At 35.7% G+C, this 22461-nt stretch overlaps 1 protein-coding gene across 10 annotated transcripts in view; it reads right to left on the bottom strand.

The window, feature by feature from the left end:
• TUT4 (terminal uridylyl transferase 4) overlaps positions 1-22461 on the bottom strand; it is a 134449-nt gene that overhangs the window by 15170 nt on the left and 96818 nt on the right. For 5 of the 10 annotated variants that reach the window (XM_059374746.1, XM_059374741.1, XM_059374742.1 and 2 more), the window contains 13 exons: positions 21483-21569; positions 19455-19558; positions 16752-16809; positions 16546-16649; positions 16141-16230; positions 14267-14380; positions 9092-9169; positions 8772-8949; positions 8407-8454; positions 8238-8320; positions 3101-3216; positions 1959-2182; positions 1112-1212 (listed from right to left, as the gene is read on the bottom strand). In XM_059374746.1, the coding sequence (XP_059230729.1) occupies positions 1112-1212; positions 1959-2182; positions 3101-3216; positions 8238-8320; positions 8407-8454; positions 8772-8949; positions 9092-9169; positions 14267-14380; positions 16141-16230; positions 16546-16649; positions 16752-16809; positions 19455-19558; positions 21483-21569 (1385 nt within the window). Of the gene's footprint in view, positions 1-1111; positions 1213-1958; positions 2183-3058; positions 3217-8237; positions 8321-8406; positions 8455-8771; positions 8950-9091; positions 9170-14266; positions 14381-16140; positions 16231-16545; positions 16650-16751; positions 16810-19454; positions 19559-21482; positions 21570-22461 lie in introns of those variants that run through there. The other 5 variants (XM_059374743.1, XM_059374748.1, XM_059374745.1 and 2 more) reach the window with 3 other exon arrangements.

A 22461-nucleotide genomic window follows, 5' to 3' on the forward strand; every position in this document is an offset into this window, starting at 1 on the left:
ATTTATGAAAATGTCAGGGCCATAGTATATATTCAAATATTACAGATAGGGTTAGTGGACTTCTAAATGTTGTTCTAAGATTCTCCTATACTGATCTACAAATCCTTTGAGAATTTTTTCTAAAAGAGATCATACCAGATTAAGCATGTTTAATTCTTAACAATGTTGAGGCTACCTAGACCTGAGTTTGAATCTTTTAATTTCTCTTTTTCTCAGCTTCCCAATTTGTAAAATTTGATCATACTAATACCTACCACTTCACATGCCACGCAAAGGATTAAGTGTGAAGCACCAAGCATAGTACCAGGTTTAAAGTAAGGAAAAGTGAATTGGGGGAAATAGGAGGGGGAGACAGACCATGAGGACTCTGAGAAACAGAGGGTTTTGGAGGGGGGTGGGGTGGGAGGTTAGGTGAGCCCGGTGGTGGGTATTAAGGAGGGCATGTATTGCATGGAACACTGGGTGTGGTGTATAAACAATGAATCTTGGAACACTGAAAAAATAAAATTAAATTAAAAAAATAAAGTAAGGAAGCATCCAATTAATACTGAATTAATTTAATAAGTGCAAGGTGAATACAGATTTACACAACAGTTAAGAGCAACTCAGCAAAGTTAATATGAAACTTGTGAACTCCAATTTAATACTGTTCTTTCACAAGATATATTTTATTAGGTATTCATATCAGCTATGAGAAGACACATAAAGACTTCAAGCAAGTCCAATGCCATGTATGTATTCCCCTAACATATTAAACCCCTAACACATCTCCATTTTGGGGTTTATTTTTATAAATGTTGCTGATATTCTGCTACTAGGCAAGGCCTGAAACTCAATTACCTTATTTTAACTAATGAACAAATATATTAGGTAGCTGTTCTCTTAGGCAGGCTCAATAAAGTTAAGCAGCTTGCCCAAAGATATAAGCCGAGATCAGCATTACTCCAAAGGTCATGCTCACATTCCATCTCATGTGCCTAGCAGAAACACCAATACAAAAGCACTGTTATCTGGATGACTATTTGCCAGTCTAAAAGATCAACCCAGTAACCTATCAAAGATTGTACTATCTTCCCACCAAAACTAATCCCTCTGCAGGCAGAGTACTCACACATTCTGAGGACTGTCTAGTCCTTATGGACTGATCACCCTGTTGCTGGGCTGAACCAGCCACCTGTTGGGCATTTACAAGGTTGCGGACCAGCTGGGCTGCTAAGAGAAGACATCAGAAAGAAAATCAACAGATAAAGAAAACAACAGAGAAATGACAATCAATAACTCCCTTCCTCTGTTAAAGAATCTCAAATCCCTCTGAGATTTTATAAACTTGGACCTTTATAGTATTATTAGGTAGGACTTGTAACAACTAATTTTTTTTAAGTTTCTCAATCTTGTAAATCGCTTAAAAATATATACTGGTGGTAGAAACAAGAACAAAAAGACAAATACTCCTTTTCTAAATGAGATGATATGTTTAAGAAAATATCTTCTGCAACAAGAATCTCAATAACTAGAAATCATCACTTCTAAAATACTCTATTTTTTTCTTTCACTAAACTCTTATTTGGGTTTCAAATTCTTAAAATTACTTATGAATTATAACAGAAACAAATCTCCCTCTCGCATAAGAGCAAAGGGAAGAGATATAATTTCTCTTGTATGTGTTCCCAGAAAAAAAAATTAATTTCTCTTATCTTTTGATAAAGAAGGTAACTCAAATCCAAAGAATACTTAAAGGGAGTTTACTGAATACAACAAACTGTTAAGACCTTAATAGTGAACACATCTGAGTACTATTCAAAATAAAGGACTGTCTAAATTTTCTCTCTTTAAGAAATTATAAGGTCCAAAATCATACTACTAACTTTGGAAAAGAGAGGAATCAAGAGTCCTTAGAATGACATCAACACAAATGACCTTATTTCTACCAAAAACTACTTTTAGCCTTTTCTATTTACCTGCCACACTGCTATTCCTCTGACGGGCCAGCTTGACCTCTGGACACTCCCTTCGTACATGTCCTGCATCTCCACATATAAAGCATCTGAGGTCTCTGGGGTCTCTAAACTCTCGAGTGTCGTGGAGGTCTCGGGGGTCAACAAGGTCTCGGGAATCTTTCTCCTCTTCATTCCCATCCTTCTCTTCTTCACTGTCTTTCTTCTTTAGTCTAAACAGTAAACTGCTGATACCAATAATGCGGGGCTAGGGACTTGTAAACTGAATGAATCACAGAACAAACTAAACTACACAAAAGTCTCACAATAAAGGGATTAACATACTGATTGTTTCATGCACCTTTTTTAAGGCAAGGGAACTCACATTTAGAGCCCACCTACTCCTATGGCAGAAACTGGGTAGGAGTTTTATAATACAATATCAAATTAGAAAAAAAATTTTAATACTGAATTTTAATCTTATAATTATCCTTAGAAGTTGGTATTTATTATCTCCATTTTATAGAGGGAGCAGCTGATGCTAGAGAAAGTGTCTTCTCTAAATTTAAGTCAGTATATAGCACTGACGGAACCCAGGAATTCATTCTGTTCGTAAAGTTCTAAGCTCTTTATATTTGGAAAGACTTAATAACTAAAGAAACGATTTTTCCTGGCTTATTGAAAAGAGTATATAAAACACAGGAAAGTCTATTTCATAAATATATTTTCAGGGGTGTGAAGGATGTCTATTCTTCAAGGTATATATTATATAGGTATATCTCACAGTAAGTGTCTCAAAGATTCAGTTAATTATATTTTAATTACTGATTTGTAGGACTGTGAGGTACTCAGGAAGAACCCCATGACTTGATCATTTTTTGTCTGGGCTCCTGGCACAGTTCCCAATAGAGCAGGTGTCAATAAATGCTTCTTCAATTAAAACAAAACAAAACAAAAAACCTGAATGAAGTGAAAAAATGAATGAGATAGCACTGTCACAAATAAATCTCACTCTATTAAAAAAATTCCACTCCAATATACATTTTACCTAATGTCCAATTTAAAGCCCTGAACCTTTTTACTTAAACATATATGAACACAGTTATAGCTACTATTGGCCTCACATTTATTTTCCCTGTAATGTTGATACATAATCATTTGCCAACCTTCTCCTTTTAGGGCAGTCTTTCATGTAGTGGCCTATTTTTCCACACACACGACAACATCGATCGTTGGGAGCCAGTTCTCCATCTGTTAATACTCGGGAATCAAAGAAGTACTCCTAGGGAGAAAATAAAACTTTACTAGAAAAAAAAAAAAAAACAAACCCAAAACATTAGGAATTGTGGAATCCAAATGGAAAGAAGACCAAGATATAAGAGTGACTTTAAGAAAAAGGAAATAAGGGACGCCTGGGTGGCTCAGTTGGTTAAGCAGCTCCCTTCGGCTCAGGTCATGATCCCAGCGTCCTGGGATCGAGTCCCACATCGGGCTCCTTGCTCGGCAGGGAGCCTGCTTCTCCCTCTGCCTCTGCCTGCCTTTCTGTCTGCCTGTGCTCGCTCTCCACCACCCCCTGATAAATAAATAATAATAAAAAAAAAAAATCTTTAAATAAATAAATAAAATTAAAAAAAAAGAAAAAGGAAATAAATGGGGAGCCCGGTGGCTCAGTTGGTTAAGCATCTACCTTTGGCTCAGGTCATGATCCCAGAGTCCTAGGATCCAGCCCTGCAGAGGGCTCCCTACTCATCAGGGAGTCTGACTGTCCCACTCCCCTTCTGCCCTACTCAGGCTCTCTCTCTCAAATAAATAAATAAAATCTTTAAAAAAAAAAAAAAGGAAATATCAAAAAACTTTTCAATGTAACTAAAACCATAATATGAAAATAAGAATAAGGGCGCCTGGGTGGCTCAGTGGGTTAAAGCCTCTGCCTTCGGCTCAAGCCACGATCTCAGGATCCTGGGATCAAGCCCCACATCAGGCTCTCTGCTGAGCAGAGAACCTGTTCCCCACCCTCTCTCTCTGCCTGCCTCTCTGCCTACTCGTGATTTCTGTCAAATAAATAAATAAAACCTTTAAAAAAAAAAAAAAGAAGAAAAGAAGATTAATCTTACCGGTGTGCCCAGGTGGCTCAGTCAGTTAAGCCTCTGCCTTTGGCTCAGGTCATGATCTCAGGGTCCCGGATCGAGCCCCCAATCCAGCTCCCTGCTGAATCAGGCTCCCTGCTGACGGATACCCTGCTTCTCTCCCTTTGCTGCTCCCCCTTGCTTGTGTGTGCACACTCTCTTTCTCATAAATTTTTTAAAAAAAATTTTTAAGACTTTATTTATTTATTTGACAGAGAGAGAGAGAGAGATCACAAGTAGGCAGGGCAGCAGGCAGAGAGAGAAGGCGAAGCAGACTCTCTGCTCAGCAGAGAGGGGCTCAATCCCAGGACCCTGGGATCATGACCTGAGCCGAAGACAGAGACTCAACCCACTGAGCCATCCAGGTGCCCCAAATTTTTAAAATCTTAAAAAAAAAAAAAAAAAAAAAAATTATCATCACTGGCGCCCCGGGTAGCTCAAATGGTTGAACATTCAGCTCAGATCACGCTCTCAAGAGTCATGGGATCCAGACTCCAGCTGGGCTCTGTGCTTGGCAGGCAGTCTGCTTCTCTCCTTTTCTCTCTCCCTCTCCCTCCATTCTTCCCCCTACTCTTTCTCTCTCTCTCTAATAAAGAAAAAAAAAAACATCATCAATATCACAATTGCTAACAGTGCTAACCATGTTACAGCCACATTATTTCTTCATTTATCTGTGGCATCTTTGCATAATAAACTCAACAGTTATTATTTTCATCCTCATTTATAGATGAGCAAAACAGAGGCTCAGAAAGTGAGTCATTTGCCCATAGTAAAATCTGCCCATTACCTGATAGGTAAGCAGGATTTAACACTAAGTTGGTCTGACTACAAATCTCATGCTTTCTGCCTTACCAGGCTATTTCTAGAAAAGAACTATTCTCTTTACAAAAGACTTCTCTACCAATAAAGGAATCTTCTGGTTTATTTAAAATATGATTGGATTTGTATATAACATTTCAAGAACATATAACATTAATAACATAAAGCAGGTTCAACTAATGAGTAGATAGAGAACCAATACACAGTAAATCATTTTCCCAAGTTTTAAAAGTACCAAGATTATTTTTCCTTTACCCTACCACCTGGAGTATTCTTCTAAGCTTTATTTTTTTTTTAAAGATTTTATTTATTTATTTGACAGAGAGAAATTACAAGTACACTGAGAGGCAGGCAGAGAGAGAGACAGAAGGAAGCAGGCTCCCTGCTGAGCAGAGAGCCTGATGCGGGACTAGATCCCAGGACCCTGAGATCACGACCCGAGCCGAAGGCAGCGGCCTAACCCACTGAGCCACCCAGGCGCCCCTCTTCTAAGCTTTAGCTCAGTTTTGTTTTGCACTATCACAAAGACTAGTTTGTCCTAACAGTATCCACATCTCTGTAAGGCAAGAGAACATACCCACTTAGCACTCTTCAAATCTAAAGTCAAAGATAAAAGTGTAAGAGACACACCTACTAGGATGGCTATCATAAAAAGGAGAAAAGGATGTAGATGGAAATGGAAACCACACATATTGCTGGTGGGAATGTAAAATAATACAGATGCTGTAAAAAATGTTCGGCAGAACCTCAGAGAGTTAAACATAAATTTGTCAAAATGAACCAACAATTCTACTGTTAAGTATGTACCCAAAAGAAATGAAAACTAACATCCACACAAAAATTTGTGCAGAAATATTCACAGCAGCATTACTCATAAGAATGAAAAAGAAGAACAGCTCAAATGTCCAACAAAGATGATGAATGGATAAATAAAATATGATATATTCCATTTAATGGAATACTGCTCAACCATTAAAAGGAATGGGTGGCTCAGTTAAGTGTCTGTGTTCGGCTCAGGTCATGACCCCAGAGTCCTGGGATTGAGCCCCATATTGGCCTCTCTGCTCAGTGAGGGGTCTGCATCTCCCTCTGCCTACCACTCCCCCTGCTTGTGCTCGCTCACTCTCTAACAAATAAATGAATAAAATCTAAAACAAAACAAAACAAAACCAAGTAGGAATTCAATAAATATGTGTTGAAAGAATATATTTTACTATGGAAAATAAAAGCATGAAGACTTGAAAGGATATTTTCTACAATATCAATTATAACACTGATACAATAAAAACAATCTAAATGTCCATCAAAGGAGAACAGTATATAACAGTATATACCTAGTATATAAACAAGCCACAGAATACTATTTGACTTTTAAAACAGAAAAAAAAGTGTGTCCAAAAAATGGTTAGCAGACTCACAGGCCCCTTCAGATAGGCCTCAAACTGATGTTTGGCTCTTACACCAAATGATACTCAAGACCAAAGACTGACATCTACTCGGACTACTTATACTGAGTTATTAAGATTTACTAAAATTCTGGATTGCCTGGGTGGCTCAGTCGTTAAAAGCCTCTGCCTTCAGTGGCGCCTGGGTGGCTCAGATGGTTAAGCCTCTGCCTTCGGCTCATGGGCTCACATCATGATCGGGGGTCCTGGGATCTAGCCCTGAATTCATGGAGTTCTCTGCTCAGCAGGGAGCCTGCTTTCCCACCCCACCCCCGCCCCCCATCCTGCCTGCCTCTTTGCTTACTTGTGATCTCTCTTTCTGTCAAATAAATAAATAAAGTCTTTAAAAAAGCCTCTGCCTTCAGCTCAGGTCATGATCCCAGACTCCTGGGATCAAGCCCCAAATGAGGCTCCCTGCTCAGCAGGGAACCTGCTTCTCCTTCTCCCACTCCCCACCACCTTGTGTTCCCTCTCTCACTGTCAAATAAATAAATAAATAAATAATTTTTTTAAAGAAGTTACTAAAATTTTATATTCATAGACTAAAATTAACACATTTTCAGTTTACTAAGAATTCTAATAGTCTACTAAAAATTCTCACAACACGAAACTGCTAGGTTCCTATAGAACATATGCATATATACACACTAATAGCTGGTATTACCACAATTTTCAGGTAAAATGCTTTATCAGTGCATCATCAAATTTGTTTTGATTTGACTGTACTCTCTTCATTTATTGTTTTTTTAATTAGTTAGTAAAATCATTGTTGGATTTTCATTTTGTTTGACATTTTATTCTTACACAACTTCTCATTTCAAATTTTACTATTATTTTCTTTCTCTCCATTATAGTTATTACCACCCCCTCCCAAGAGGCAGGGCAATAAAAAAATGTCAAGAATCAGTGCTGCAAGGGGAAAAAGCTATAGATATTTCTGCTTTTCTTACCCTACATCCCAAAGAAAGAGTGCATAAACTGTACTGAACAAAATCAAGGATATTTGTTATGCAATAGTAGAGACACAGTTTCTCTCTTGAGATTGCTTCTCTTTGAAGTTTCTTTCTCTATAAAACTTAGACCTCCTCCCACTAGAAAGCAAGCAAAAAACAGAGTGAGACCAAGAGCAATAGGAAATATTATGCCACCCAGTTCAGGCAAAAAGAATCCTCTCAGTTCCATGCCATCAAATTCAGTTACCAGGGCTACACCAAAATTAGAGCAGAAGTCTTAGCAAGTAAGAAAGTATTTCTTTGGTGTTGTCCTCTCTGTTTATATTTTCATAAAAATTTCCAGAGATGGAAGAAGGGCAGTGGGCAGCACCTCAAATTCAAAATTTAAGGATACTGACTCTTGACTATCTGCTTTCATTCATTCAACAAATGCTTATTTAGTACATTCAATGTACCTTTTTTTTTTTTTTTTAAGATTTTATTTATTTATTTGACAGACAGAGATCACAAGTAGGCAGAGAGACAGGCAGAGAGAGAGGAAGGGAAGAAGGCTCCCCACCAAACAGAGAGCCCAATGCGGGGCTCGATCCCAGGACCCTGGGATCATGACCTGGGCTGAAGGCAGAGGCTTTAACCCACTGAGCCACCCAGGCAACCCTCAATGTACCATTTTAATAGGTACTGGAGATAAGATGGTGAAGAGACATAATAGACCATTGTCCTCAGGGATCTGTAATCTAATGGCAGAAGAAAGAATTAAACAAATAGATATACAAAATTTAGCAAATAGATAACTCATTATGAACTATGATAAATACAATAAAAAAAAATACAGGAGTGTATAATCATCTCTTTCCCCTATTTCTAACACCAACTTGGAAATAGGATAAAGCTTACTGTACCACCAAAAAGGCAGTTCTTTAAGAAAAAAGATTCAGAATCCAAATTATGTAAACTTACAGCTTCTCTGCCAATGAGTGGATAAAAGGGGGTACCAAAAAGCTTCCTTCCATTGATAAATGCCTTCATGATAAAATTGGTCACTATTGAAAAAAGAAGAAAGAATAAAGATGCAGACCTTAATGTGTAAAAGCTTTAAAAACAGGGGATTTCTAAACTTAAAACTTACTTTTTCTAGAAACTCCAGCACCAAGGTTATGATTCAAGTCAAAAGGATCTAGAAAAGAAATGTTTATTTTTTAATTAAGAATTCTGTTTGCTGTAACATAAAATATCCATACGAGCCATACCAAGAGAGTAATACTTTATAACTCAGACCATTCAAGTCACCAAATTATTCTTCTAAAGTTGTAGATTTTAAAAAGACAGAAATTAGGATAGGGGGAATAATAAAAGGACAGAAACATAAAAATCAAGAGGAAGAATCTTCCAAATTCTAATGTGTTTTCAGTTTTCCCTTCTATCTCCTTGCCAAATGAAACTCCGGCTTTCTGTTTCGTTTTGTTTTTCAGTTAATGTCAGCTAAATGATTACCTTCAATTGCAATGCATTTGGATGTCCACTGCTTCTCAAAAGTTGTCAACAGCTTTTTCTGCCGAATGCTAATTACATATTCCTTGAAATCAAACTCTTCAGTATAGAAGCGAAGCAGTCCCAACCAAAGCTCTCCTAATGTTTCTGTGTTCTTTCCAAGTGAAGGTAAACGCTTTTTCTACAGGTAAGAAAACAGAGGGAGAGAGATATCTATACCCATGCAAAATATGGATTCCAAATATAAGTGAAATTATTAAATTACGCAAATCCTAATACATATCAGTGAGCATTCTATAACATAAAGACTATGAAAAAATTACCAGTTCTTCTGTTTTATCAAAGAAAAATGCATTCCATCCATCAACCATTCTCTGTGGAATCTGTTTTCCATCAAAGATCTGTAAAAATAATTTTATTATTAGATTTCAAGTCCTCTAATCCAAATGTCTAAATATCCTCATATCATTTTAGAATGTACCTATAAGAGATATTGAGATATTTCTTTCCAAAAGGAACATGTCAGGATGGTATAATTTGATGCCAAGTTATTAATAAGTGATGTGTATCTGGAAAATCAAAGGTAGGAAAGGATACCCTAAGAGCTTGAGACTCTCCAAATGACACATTTGATGATATCTATTTGGCCTGTCAAAACACATCCAGCCCAAGACTAATGAAGTAAAATGGAAAAAAAAAAAGCAAGCCACATTTATTTTTATTTATTGTGTTTTAAGATTTTCTTTACTTATTTATTTGAGAGAGAATTAAGAGTGAGAGAGAGAGAACATGAGAGGGGAGAGGGACAGAGGGAGAAGGAGACTCTCGGCTGAGCAGGTAGCCCGATGCGGGACTCAATCCCAGGACTCCATGATTATGACCTGAGCCAAAGGCAGTTGCTTAGTCAACTGAGCCACTGAGGTGTCCCAAAGACCACCTTTTCATCAAAGGATCATAGATATAGGGGCACCTGGGTGGCTCAGTGGGTTAAGCCGCTGCCTTCGGCTCAGGTCATGATCCCAGGGTCCTGGGATCGAGCCCCACATCGGGCTTTCTGCTCTGCAGGTAGCCTGCTTCCTCCTCTCTCTCTGCCTGCCTCTCTGCCTACTTGTCATCTCTGTCAGATAAATAAAGAAAAAATCTTTAAAAAAAAAAAAAAAGGATCATAGATATAGAAATACATAATATCTACTGATTTGTACACCAAAAAGAAATCAATGGAACTGCTTGTTTTGGGGAAAGGCTCCAGTACTTTTTAATCAGTTATCTCTATCAGATGATGCTGAAAGGCCCTGGGTATTGATTTCTTTAAAGAGAAAATCAGACAGCTTTTCCTGACATCTTGATAAAAACTATAAAATCTTCATGATTATGAATAATAATCCACTGTCGTGAGGAAAGGGAGGGGGAATAATGCTCCTTTACTAGAAGAAAAGTATCTCTTTAAGATGAGTTCTTTAAAAAGTAAAAAGCTACAACACGTTCACAGTCAGCAGACCTCATTTCTAGTCTTTGTCCTGCCTGGTAGTGATTCTAAAGACCATCACCCTCCTAAACCCTTCACTGTTATCCCAATGAAAATGACAGATTATAGAGTAATTAGGTCAGTTGTTTTCAAATTTCATTTTTCTTTTAAGCTGTAGAATCTTTTCCTAAAATGGAACCTTTCTGGAAACTTAAAGTAGATAAAAGCAAAGGTACTTTAACAGAACTTAAGTGGAGAAAATATACCCAATTTTTTCCTTATCTCACTTCTCACACATACTCTAATGAGCCCCTAGAGCTTACCAGAAAATACTTTCAAACCATCAGATAAGGTGGCCCACATCACCCCTTCCATTTTAGATGGCACAGTGATTTACAAAATTAACATGTCTGGCCCCTCTAATTTCACCCTCAAGTTTAAGTTCTTTATACAGCCATGCTCTGGAAGCACGTTTACAAAAAGGTGAAGTTTCCAGAAACTTAAGCTAAGAAGTTGTCTTTTTTTTTTTTAAAGAGAGCAAGCGAGCGAGTGAGCATGTGAGCGCCCGCAGAGGAGGAGGGGCAGAAGGACAGAGGCAAAGAGACTCTCAAGCAGACTCCCAATGGAACCCAACTCACTGCTCTATCTCACAACCCTAAGATCATGATCTGAGCCCAAATCAAGAGTTAGACACTTAACTGACCCACCCAGACGCCCCAGCTGCTTTTATATTTATGTGTAACATAAATACAGTTACCACTTATCTACCATAAATTCTGACACTTCATAAAACAAACAAGGGAGAGGGTGCAATTAGATATTGATACCTACAACAAATCTGCCCTGAAAAAAGAAATGAAGGTATTAAAGAACCCAAAGTGTAATATTTTACCATTATAGAATATTTTACCCTTATTGATGCTATTATAAGTATTACATGGGAATAATATAAGCTACATTGTTAGACCTTAATTCTTTTTAATATAATTCTTATTTTGACTAGAATCTATGATCCAAACCTAACTATGCTGGCTGGTAACACAGTGAAGGGGACGCTGTAGACCTTGAAAGGTATTTAAACACTGATTCGCCTATTTTTTTTTTTTTAAAGATTTTATTTATTTATTTGACAGAGAGAAATTACAAGTACACTGAGAGGCAGGCAGAGAGAGAGAGAAGGAAGCAGGCTCCCTGCCGAGCAGAGAGCCCGATGTGGGACTCGATCCCAGGACCCTGAGATCATGACCTGAGCCGAAGGCAGCGGCTTAACCCACTGAGCCACCCAGGCGCCCCAAGATTCGCCTATTTTTTTTAATGAGCTCTCATATTTCACTTTCTAACTTTCCACTGTTTCAGCCCTTAGAAGGATTACTGCTAATCCCCTTTCTCTTACATACACACACACACAATTTCTCTTTCCATTTCTATCTCTCCACACCAATCATGCTTTACTCGAGTTTTGAGTTCTACTCAGTCCTCCCTAAAACCTCATGAACAATCATATTTGTACAAGGAGTGGCCCTGAATGTTTTCCATATTTACTTTCATATTTAATTGTAATACTTTAGTATCTGCTGCTATATTTAAACTGCAATACTTAAATTTTTTAGTTGAAAAATACACAAAACAAAAATGATTATGATGGTAAATTTTACAAGTGTTCAGTTCAGTGACATTAAGTACACTCATATTGTTGAGCACCATCATCACCATCCATTCACAGAATTCTTTTCATCTTGCAAAAACGAAACTGAACTATTAAACAATAATTCCCCTTTCCCCGCTCTCCTAGGCCCCAAAAACCACAATTCCACTTTCCATTTCTATGAGTCTGACTACCCTATATAAGTGAAATCATACAATATTTAGTCTTTAGTGACTGGTTTACTTCACTTATCACTTAGCATACTGCTCTCAAGATTCATCCATTCAGTTGTAATTTTTAAGCTAATATAAGCTAAGAAAACATAGAAGTTCATAGTATCAAGTGTGATCACCACTGCTTAATCCTCTTTTAGAATTTTTACATGAAAATTTATTTTTACTTATGATTTTCTAGAATACAGCAAAATCATTCTGCTTATTAGGAAAGCTCCTTTTGACCTAAAGAACTCTGTATTATTAACCATGAAAAATACACTTAGCAGAGTCTTACTTATACCCAGTCACTTCAAGTCTAGGTTCAATTATAAACGGAGTCAAAGATCAACAGCTTCATTAAACATATCCTTACCCTTAAAAGTTGATCGATGTCAATGACCAATACTTAAATGATGCCAGAGCAAGACAATGGGGTCCCATATGACAAGCAAAAAAGGCCAGAAGCAAAAATCCATATATCATCAGTTCATATGTATCACAAAGCCCCCCACAATCAGAGCTCATTATGATGGAAAACATTCCATGGACTGTCTCTCATTTCATCAAGCACTGTTAAGCAGATAATGGAAGAGTTCTTGAAGTTGGCTACCGCAGTCCTGCCTACATTTTTCCAATAATAATATTAATACAGCTGCTAATGACAGTAGTAGTAATAATAATGATGATGATAAAGCAAGCATCATTTATGAACACCTACTTTAGCACCTACTATAATTCAAGGGCATTTGATTTCTCTGTTCCTTAGATCACTAGTGAAACAATACTATTATTACATTATTAATGATCAAACTCAAACTAGTGGCAGGCATCTTAGTGAAGGCCACAATGTCAGAATTAGGAATCAGACCACGTAAGCTCTAGCTCTAAAATCATGCCCGCTCTTTGCATTATATAGTACTGCCTGAATGGCTCCTCATTCATGGACAATATAATCACCCACAGAAAAACCACCCTGAAAACAAAATTTGTGTGCTACTTTAGTTAATCATAGTTTTCTGTCAAAGTCATAACAAATCATAGTAAATGGCTGCTATGATATTCCTGTATAATAATGCGTTTAAGACACCCAAATTTAAAGCCTTAACAAGTTAGACTAATACAGAGAATGACCTTGGCCTTGCCAGGCCTCATTAATTCATTTTAAATTTTAAATATCCTACTATATACAACCTTGTTAAAAACCACATCACTCAACACAGATTTAGCAACTTAAAATTTTCTGCCAGGAAAGGATATTTGAAATTTTTGTTTCTTCTCCACTGTTAATTTAAAATGGGAAATAAATGCTGCTATAAGTACATGGCATTCATTAGAACTTTTTAAAACTTACTAAGGCCATCTAACATCCACCGTATGGCTTGCTTATTTTGTGATTTTCTTCTCTGCTGTGACCACTGGTTTGTGTAAAGTCAGAATGTATGATGTGTCAAACAATTCTGATGTGTCTCTCTTACCTCAAAATAATCATCTTTCTAAGAACTTAGAACTGGATTCTCCCTAATACTTGCAAATACACTTTGTGCCAAGAATGAGGAGGAACAGATGGGATGATTAAGAACCCCTTTAAACCTATTTTACACAGTATAAATTGGCTACAAAAAGGGAATCCATGAGTCACCAAATTTGAATGAATAGGAGTATAATGTTTCTTCTGATGTACATTCTTATGCTTAATGAAATAAACATGACCTTACAGAGATGAGGAAGAATTTCCTTGGGTTTTCTCTCAACCAAAATTCACAAAGTTAACCAAAGTATACACATGAATATACCAAAGTTCCTTGTCAGGCAGGAGCAGGGAGAATACTATGGAGAGAAGAAACTTTATATTTGCATCTGAAAGACTATAATGCATGAATTCATGGATGGCTATAAGACTTTCATAATCATTTGCAGCATTCTAAGACTATGAAGTACAAACAAGCTATAAAAGATACTTACTTGTTTTGTTTATCTAAAACTTTGGGTAATCTATATTCTCCCATAATGAATTTTTCAAAAAGATTCATTATGTGATTCATTAAGGGAAGAAGAAAACTTAGGATGTCCATGCTAGAAAAATCCTTCATGACCTCATAAACTGATCAAGATCTACTGTGTTTAGATTAATGTTTTCACAAGAAACTCTTTTATAGTTTTCTTAAACACCTACCTCTTGGAGAACTGGGATAACAGGTGGTTTTCTCTGCTGCAGAAAGTACAGCACCATAAGGATATAAGCATATGAAGATAAACTTCCCCTGGAAGCATCTCCAATGTCACATCGCTGAAGAAACAAAACAGTGATTGAAAATATAACTTCAGAATCTTATTTATGCAGAAGTACTGACTACTCTGAGATACTATCTTTTTAACCCATCAAACTATCAAATATCCAAAAGTTAAATAACAAACTATTATGAAGATGGGTAAACAGGCACTCTCATACATTACAGAAGACTATATAAATTAGCATAAAATCTATGAGTAATTTGATAATATCAGAATTACAAAAGTATATCTCACTTAAACTAGCAATTCTGAGAATTTATCCTGCAAACACACCAAACACCAAAAAATATGTGAAATAACTAAACAAGTTTTTTTAAGCATAACCCTGCTTCAACAGCAAAAAGTCAGAAACAACTTAAGACTCCTCAATAAAGTACAGGTTCTAAACAACTGAAGACTATTTATACAACTGAATAGGGTGTAGCCATTAAAAATGAACAAGAAAGGAAAAAAAAAAGAACAAGGAAGCTCTAGTGTACTAACAGGAAGTACTTATTAGTATCTATTATTAGTATCTCACTGATATAATCACTGATACTAATCAGTGAGATACTAATTAGTATCAAGAGATACTCACTTATTAGTATCTTACTGATCATCACTATCTATGATCAGTGAGAAAAGCAAAGTACAAAATACTCTTCTTAGTATATTTGTACCTGTTATAAAAAGGTGATAGGAAATTTTTGTATTTGCTTATACTGGTGTATTTTGGGGAGGATACAAACAAACTTTTAACACCAGCTGAGTCATTGGTTGGCTAGGAGACAGGTGTGAAAGGGGGATCTTCCACCAAAAATCCCTTTAGACCTTTTGAATTCTGAACCACATGAATAAGTTGACTATTCCAAACAAAATTTTTAATTAAAAATAAACCCTAAAAGAATCCTCAGAGGCTTCCCCTAAGACTTTAGCTGATATATAAAAGGGGGAAGAATGATTTCTCTGACATGAAAGACTTAAGTTTCAAAACCACAACACCACTGAAGTACAGAACCATTATGCTAAAGTTATTCTGTGAGGTAAATCTAGAAAACTAGCCATATCAAATATAATTTGAGGATGTGACTAAATGCCACTCTTTTCTAAGATGACCTCTGTTGACAAAGACATGTATAGGAAATATCTAAACAAGTACTGTCTCCCTGTTGTAGAAGAGTGGATTTAGCAAAATGAAAATGCAACCAATCACTTGGCTACTAGGAGCCTTCCGCCAACACATTAAAAAAATTAACTATTTATTGAGCAGCTCCCATAAAGCAGGTACACTAAACTGGGGACACGGGCCTCCATCTTCATTGAGTTTACACACTTAGCTAAAAAAAGAAAACAGAATTCAGTATTATAAGTGTTATAATAGGAGAAAAACAAGAGTTCATTGGGATTTTTTTGTTTTCTTGGACAGAAAAATTTATGAGTAAACCGAAATCTCAGATGTCTTAACCCAGAGATTCTTAAGTAGCATCATATGCCAATTCTCATACCTGGGGCTGAAAATCTTTACTGCATTGAGAAATTTTACTACTGAGAATCTACTAAAGTGTTACACATGGGAATAAAGCACATACAGGAAAAAAAACTAAGACATTACTCTAGTAAGTATAAACTTAAATCATTTACTACTGAGTGCTTCCTTTAAAAAGCTCAGATAAACAAAACTGAGAAGATATTTTTCACAAGTCTGTCACCAGTATATTTCATTTTAACTATCATGAGTACTATAACAAAGGAGATCATTAACTAGTTCATAAATACCTTTGCAAACACTTTCATAGTATATCCCAAGTACTGTACTCTAGGATCAATAGCTGCATAAGTAGCTAGCATTCTTGTGTTATGTTGAGCCTGAAAAAAATTACATAGCTGAAAACATTTCAAATGTATTAAACTTATCTATCAGATAAAAAGACATAATATACTCCAAATATAATATATAACTGTAAAACTTAAAATACCTGTAAATGAGTCAAAAACTAATCTTCAATCTGAAGGAAATTATCAAGATGATTCTTAAAAATATTTTTGTCTTATAATGCTCCTATTTAAAACTTTTAAACATAAATGTATAGTCAGCGATCTGTGAACTTTTTTTTTTAACCTATAAGCTTTTAAAATGACAAGTGTAAACATACCTAGGTCTATACAGAAAGAGAAACTTACCAATGTATTATATAAACTGATATCACCTTCTAAACCACTTCGTCTATGTTCAAATTTTACTATAGGCACTTTGGCAGTAGTTATAGGCAAAATGTTTCTTAAACCTGATTTAAAACAAACAAATACAGAAACTTCATTAGGTTAAATAATTTTCATAAATCTAAAAAATATTTTGTTGCTTTAAAGCTGTAACTTCATATTCATACCTGGATGTCTCTTAAGAATTTTTGCCAAATTTTCAATTATTTCTTTACAGTTTAATTTCTAAAAAACAAAAGAAACAAATAATAAAGTTTGTCTAATTCAATTTGGCCTTATGCAAATTCACTTTAATCAGGCATTTAATACTAGCATTGAAAATCTCCAGGTATAAGCTACTCAAAGTATATGGTTTAGAGACCTGCAGTAAGGCTACCATCTGGAAACGATGGAAATGCAGAATCTCAGGCCCCACCCTAAACTACCGAATTATAATTTACATTTTAACAAGATTCCCAGGTAACTGACATTCACATTAAAGTGTGAGAAGCACAAAGACAGGAGAAAAATGTTTGCAAATACGTGAATACATAACTAGAGATGGATTTGGTGAAGGCAAAACAGTAATAGTGTTTAAGAACATGGGTTCTTTAAAAAAAAAACAAAAAAGAACATGGGTTCTGAATTTAAACAAACCTGGATTCAGTCTTCAACTAATTATTATTAATTAGCTGTGCGACTTTGACCAGATCCTTAACCCCTTGGAGCCTCATATTACTAGTCTATAAAATCAAATAATTATAAATTCCTGCCCTATCAAGTAGTTGGAAGGATTACATGAAACATGTATGTAAAGCATTCAGCAGCATGCTTGACACAAAATAAGCACTTCAAATCTGTGAGCTATTTATTTGTCATCATGTTGATGAGGAAAAGTAATCCAATTACCAGCACCTACTTCTTCAAGAAAATTCTTACCTCTGCAAATTTAAATATATAGATTTCTTAAAAAATCAGAGACAGCAGAGTTGATATGGTAACAATAACCACAATACAAGGAGTAGGAAAGATAATGGCATTATAAATTAACTGGATTAAACTGAAGAGTATATACATCAGTGCCCACACTTACTACTAAAATCACATTTGCATATCCCAAACATGCTCTTTTTGGTACTGGAGAGCAGTAATCATTGCAGCTTAACCTTGCAGCTTAACCTGAAGATTTCAAGGGAATCTACAATTGCTAATTAAAATAATAAAATTTATTATGCAAGGATACAACTTATGCTAAATTACAAGTTTCAACTATGTCTCATCTGGAAGAGAATGTATTCTTTTTCATTGCTTCAACTTTTCAGTGTGAATGGCAAAGATGATATATAACAGACAAACCCTTAGTGATCAGAAATCTGATTATTACATTTTTATATAGAAGGTATCTAAACCCTAACCTCCATCCCTGGGTAAAATAATTTCCTATTCCTTCAATTCTTGCTCTTCAAAATGGAGAGGGGCGCCTCTTTCCAGTAGATGGCACTGAGTAGAAGTTAGTTAAGAAACCTAAAATACTTATATTTCCATTTTTTTTTTGATAAAACGTTAATACCAGAAATAATTTCTTAGGGCCAGAAATAAGGATCTACAGACATCAGTACTCTGCCATCTTTACTCTGGTTCTAACAATTTAAAAGCCACCTTTTGAAAAAATTTTCAGAAACGCATAGGTACACTACTCTGCTGAATTCTTTTATGGTATAATAGAGGCTATACTGACACCACTACAGATGCCAGAAGCTTGGCCACACCCCAATCTTGCAAGCAGTCCCTGATTTTGAGACATAAATTCCAACAGATATGTTGGTAAAGGAAGGAGCAACTATAGGGATCCCCTCCTTTCTAGTTGCTGTTAGGAAGGCCTGGGATAGTTCCCTATGCAATTAGTCCCTTTCTTTACTGGAGCTTGGACAATCTTGTTTCCACTGTTGATGGTACATGAAAAAAGAAAGCATAAGTACCCACTCTCACTGCTGAAGACTGCTCTGGGGGAAGGTCTGCTCCTGGCATCTCACAGTGAAACTCCAAAAGTAGAGGTTAGATTCTACTGTACTATTAGTACTATATTTCAGCTACATTATGGGTTAAATAAATTACAGAGAAGCAGTGAGATACAATGGAAAGAGCATGAACTGTGGAGTCAGACAGACCTGGGTACGAATCCCGGCTCCAACATTTACTAGCTGTGTGAACTTGGGCAAGTCAGTTTATTTCTCAAAGCCTCAGTTTCCTCATCTGTAAAATGGGGGAAATTATCTACCTCGAAGGTGGTTTTAAGAATGAAATGAGGCCTCAGTAAATGTTAGTTCCCCTCCCCACCCAAAATGAGTTTCTAAAAGCTATCCTAGAACACAACATTGGTTAACATTGCTTTACAGAAAAAAATGTGTTCTAAGTGCCCCCAAATTACAATTAACTTGCACAACACAACCCATTTATAAATTAGATGTCCACTTTTATTTTCTAGTGATACAAAGATATCACCTAATGGAAGAGATATGAAAAGACAGAGGAAATGAGATCTGTAGCACCAGCTGCACATTGGTTCCAATGAAAAAAACTACAACTCTATGGTGTATTAATTTTTTCCAAAAATTCAATACAAAGCACTTTTAACTTTCAGTGACATGTTTTTTGTGATATAAAATTACTAAATTTTAAGTAAATTTATTTACTTAGACATCTGAATGTCTTCTAAAATGAAAATGCTAAATGCTTTTACATTTCAAATACTATTATTGCTAATATATTTATACAAAGAATGACACCATACTTTTATCAATACTACATACATAATTTTCAAATACACTCGCATAAAATACATTCTGCAAGAAAATAAACTTCTACATCTCTTTCCAAACGCTAACTCTTACCTCTGCATTTTCATGGCCTTCCAGGGTCATACAGATATCCAGATCACTATCACGAAATCCAAATCCATTTTTAGAAGAGCCAAATAAGCACAATCTTGCCTTTTCTAAGTAAAGAAAAACAAAAGTAAAAAGTTTTACAATTAGCAGGAAAGAGGAGTCTTGTATTACCCACTAACGGACTAACACAAGATGATCTTATCTACTTTTATGGCTTAAATACCTTCCATTGCCAGATATACTGAGAAATTCCCAAAATATTCAACTAAAGCCCAGACCTCTTGCCTAAGTTCCCACAACCCTGGTTTCCAACTGCTTTTTCCACTTTTCTACAAACATCATAAAATTAACAAGTCAAAACTAAGCCTTACGCTTTTTACCTCAAATTTACTATTGCTCTTATAATCCCCATTCTCAGCAAATAGTATCTTTATCTACTCAACTGTTCACGGCACCCCCCTCTCAGCTTCTACATCCAAACGGTCACCAAGTCCATTAATTTCTTTCAACTTAACTATCTCATAAATCCATCTACTTTTCTTCATTCTCCACATCACTACTAAGAGTGAAGTTCAGTATTTGGAGATTTATCTTTTGGAAATGAACGAGTTTTTTTCAGGCACAATTCCAATAGTTTTACAAATATCACCTTAATACATAGACTTAATTCTCCCAAAGTGAATGATTAATCCATTTGATATAAATTATGATAGGGTTATCTTTTCATATTTAGTGTCATTCAATAACAGGTAGCACTTCAAGCAAGCTGTCACTTAACTGGATTGGATTTCTCTCGCTATTAATTCTTTAGATTATATACTTAGGTAAGAAATTCTGCATTTTCGAAACCTAATTCTCCAATTCAGTTCTGATGTCCAACTTGAAATTTCAAAAGGCAACTGAGAGACATAAAAGAAGCTATGTTCATCAGCAAATAAAAATGTGCATGAGTTTAATATAACAGACTTAGATTTGGTCAGTACTTTACATACTAACAAATATAATGAAATATGGAATCCTATAGGATATAACAGATTATCTTTTATAAGTACTAATTCATTCTGATGTATAAATCAACTCTTTATCCTTTTCTAAAATATTTGGCCACATAACCCTTGATTCTTCACCTCTGTACCCCAAGTCTACTCCTTCTATTTTGCTATCTCAATTAAATACTATCGCCCAACTACTGAGGTAACAATCTTGAAATGATCCTTGACTCCTTTTTTTCTCCCATATTTACCATGTAAAACATCAGCAAATCCTACTGACTCTACATTCGAAATATGTTCTATTTCTAACCACTTCTAATCGACTCTTCCAGAACACTATATGTCTCATCCGAACTTATGCACAGCCTCCTAAATTGTTCCCCTTGCTTCTATTCTTAAGGACCTATACTTCATTCCCTCAGATCATATCACTTAAGTGTTAAAACCTTCCAGAAGCTTCTTATTAGATACTCAAAATTTAAAACCCTTCTACCAATACCTCTAAGGGCTAATGATTCAATCTCCAGGCTACCTCTCAGACCTCATCTTTCTGTTACAATCTACCTCACACATTCCACTGCAGCCACATTGATGTCCTGTGTGGACTTCAAACATGACAAACATAATTCAATCTTGGGGTATCTGTACTTGCTGTTCTTACTCTCTGGAATGTTCTCTCCTTGGATATTCATATAACTTGCTCCCTCACATTATTCATGGCTCTCTTCAAATGTCACTTTATCAGAAAGAACTACCGTAACAGTATAGAAAACTTCCCCATCACTATCCTTTTAACTCCTACACTTTAATAGCATTTATTATTTCCTGATACTATATTATATACCTATTTGTTAGCTAACTATCTGTCTACCCTTCTTAATATAAGCTTTCCAAAAGCAGTTTTCACCTTTTGCATTGGTACTGTATTCCCAGCGCCTAGAATAGTACCTAAAACATAACATTCAATGAACACTTTAAATAGAACTCAGACTAGGTGGCTATAATAATAAAAGCAATCAATTTTTAACATATGACATACCATCATATTCTTTTTGAATAAACTTTTCCAAGCCAATTAAAATTTGCTCCCTGTTGTGTTGTTCAGAAAAGGGTGGTGATAACTCATCTAAGTTAAAAAAAAGAAAAAGGAAAAAGGAAAAAGAAAAGTAAGGAAAATGGAATCTGAAAAGGTCTTCAATTTTTTACCCTCAACTCTTTACTTAAAATTTCATTATTTATTAACTTCTCTGACTTTAAAATCATAAATGTTACTGGGGAAGGAAGGGGCAGGGGACAGCAGAAAAATAATTTTTATAGGTTTATGTATATTTCACACATATTCATTTTCCCTATGAAATACCTACAAAATATATTTACCTCTATAAATTCTTTAATATTGTTTTCTTCAGAAGTTCTGCTCTCTTCCCATATGCTTGTGTTTCCTCCCTTTAAGTCTATACTCAATATTGTTATGTAAAGCACCTGACCCATTCAAGCCCCAGTTTCCTCAAACTGTACAGTGTCACAAACTGTACCCAAATGAGACAACAAACTTAACCGATAAATGTTGTATGTGTTCTGAATGCTCCACATGTCAAGATTCAAGATTCATATCTTCCATCCACAGCCTTCAAATGACTTAAGTGAATTTTCTTATTCCCTAAAGCACTTGCCAGTTTATAGTAGCCATTCAATTTTCTAGTTATTTCCTTTATATTCATATTATTTTTCCAAATAAGACAACATAGTCTCAAGAATAGTCTTTTTTTTTTTAATCTCTTCCTCCAGACTCACCCCCAAGAGTTAATACAGTAAGGGGAACAAAGCAGTAATTTACTGTAACGAATTAAACTAATATTCAGCTTTTGAAAAACAAATGTAGCATCTGGGATTGCAAGTTGAATACAGGTATACTTCATACCTCATTTTGCTGCACTTCACTTTCTTGCCCCAGATACTGTGTTTTTTTCACAAACGGAATTTTTGTGGCAACCCTGCACTGAGCAAGTTTGATAAGC

This window comes from Mustela nigripes, chromosome 14, assembly GCF_022355385.1.
Source record: "Mustela nigripes isolate SB6536 chromosome 14, MUSNIG.SB6536, whole genome shotgun sequence".
Classification (NCBI taxonomy): Eukaryota; Metazoa; Chordata; class Mammalia; order Carnivora; family Mustelidae; genus Mustela; species Mustela nigripes.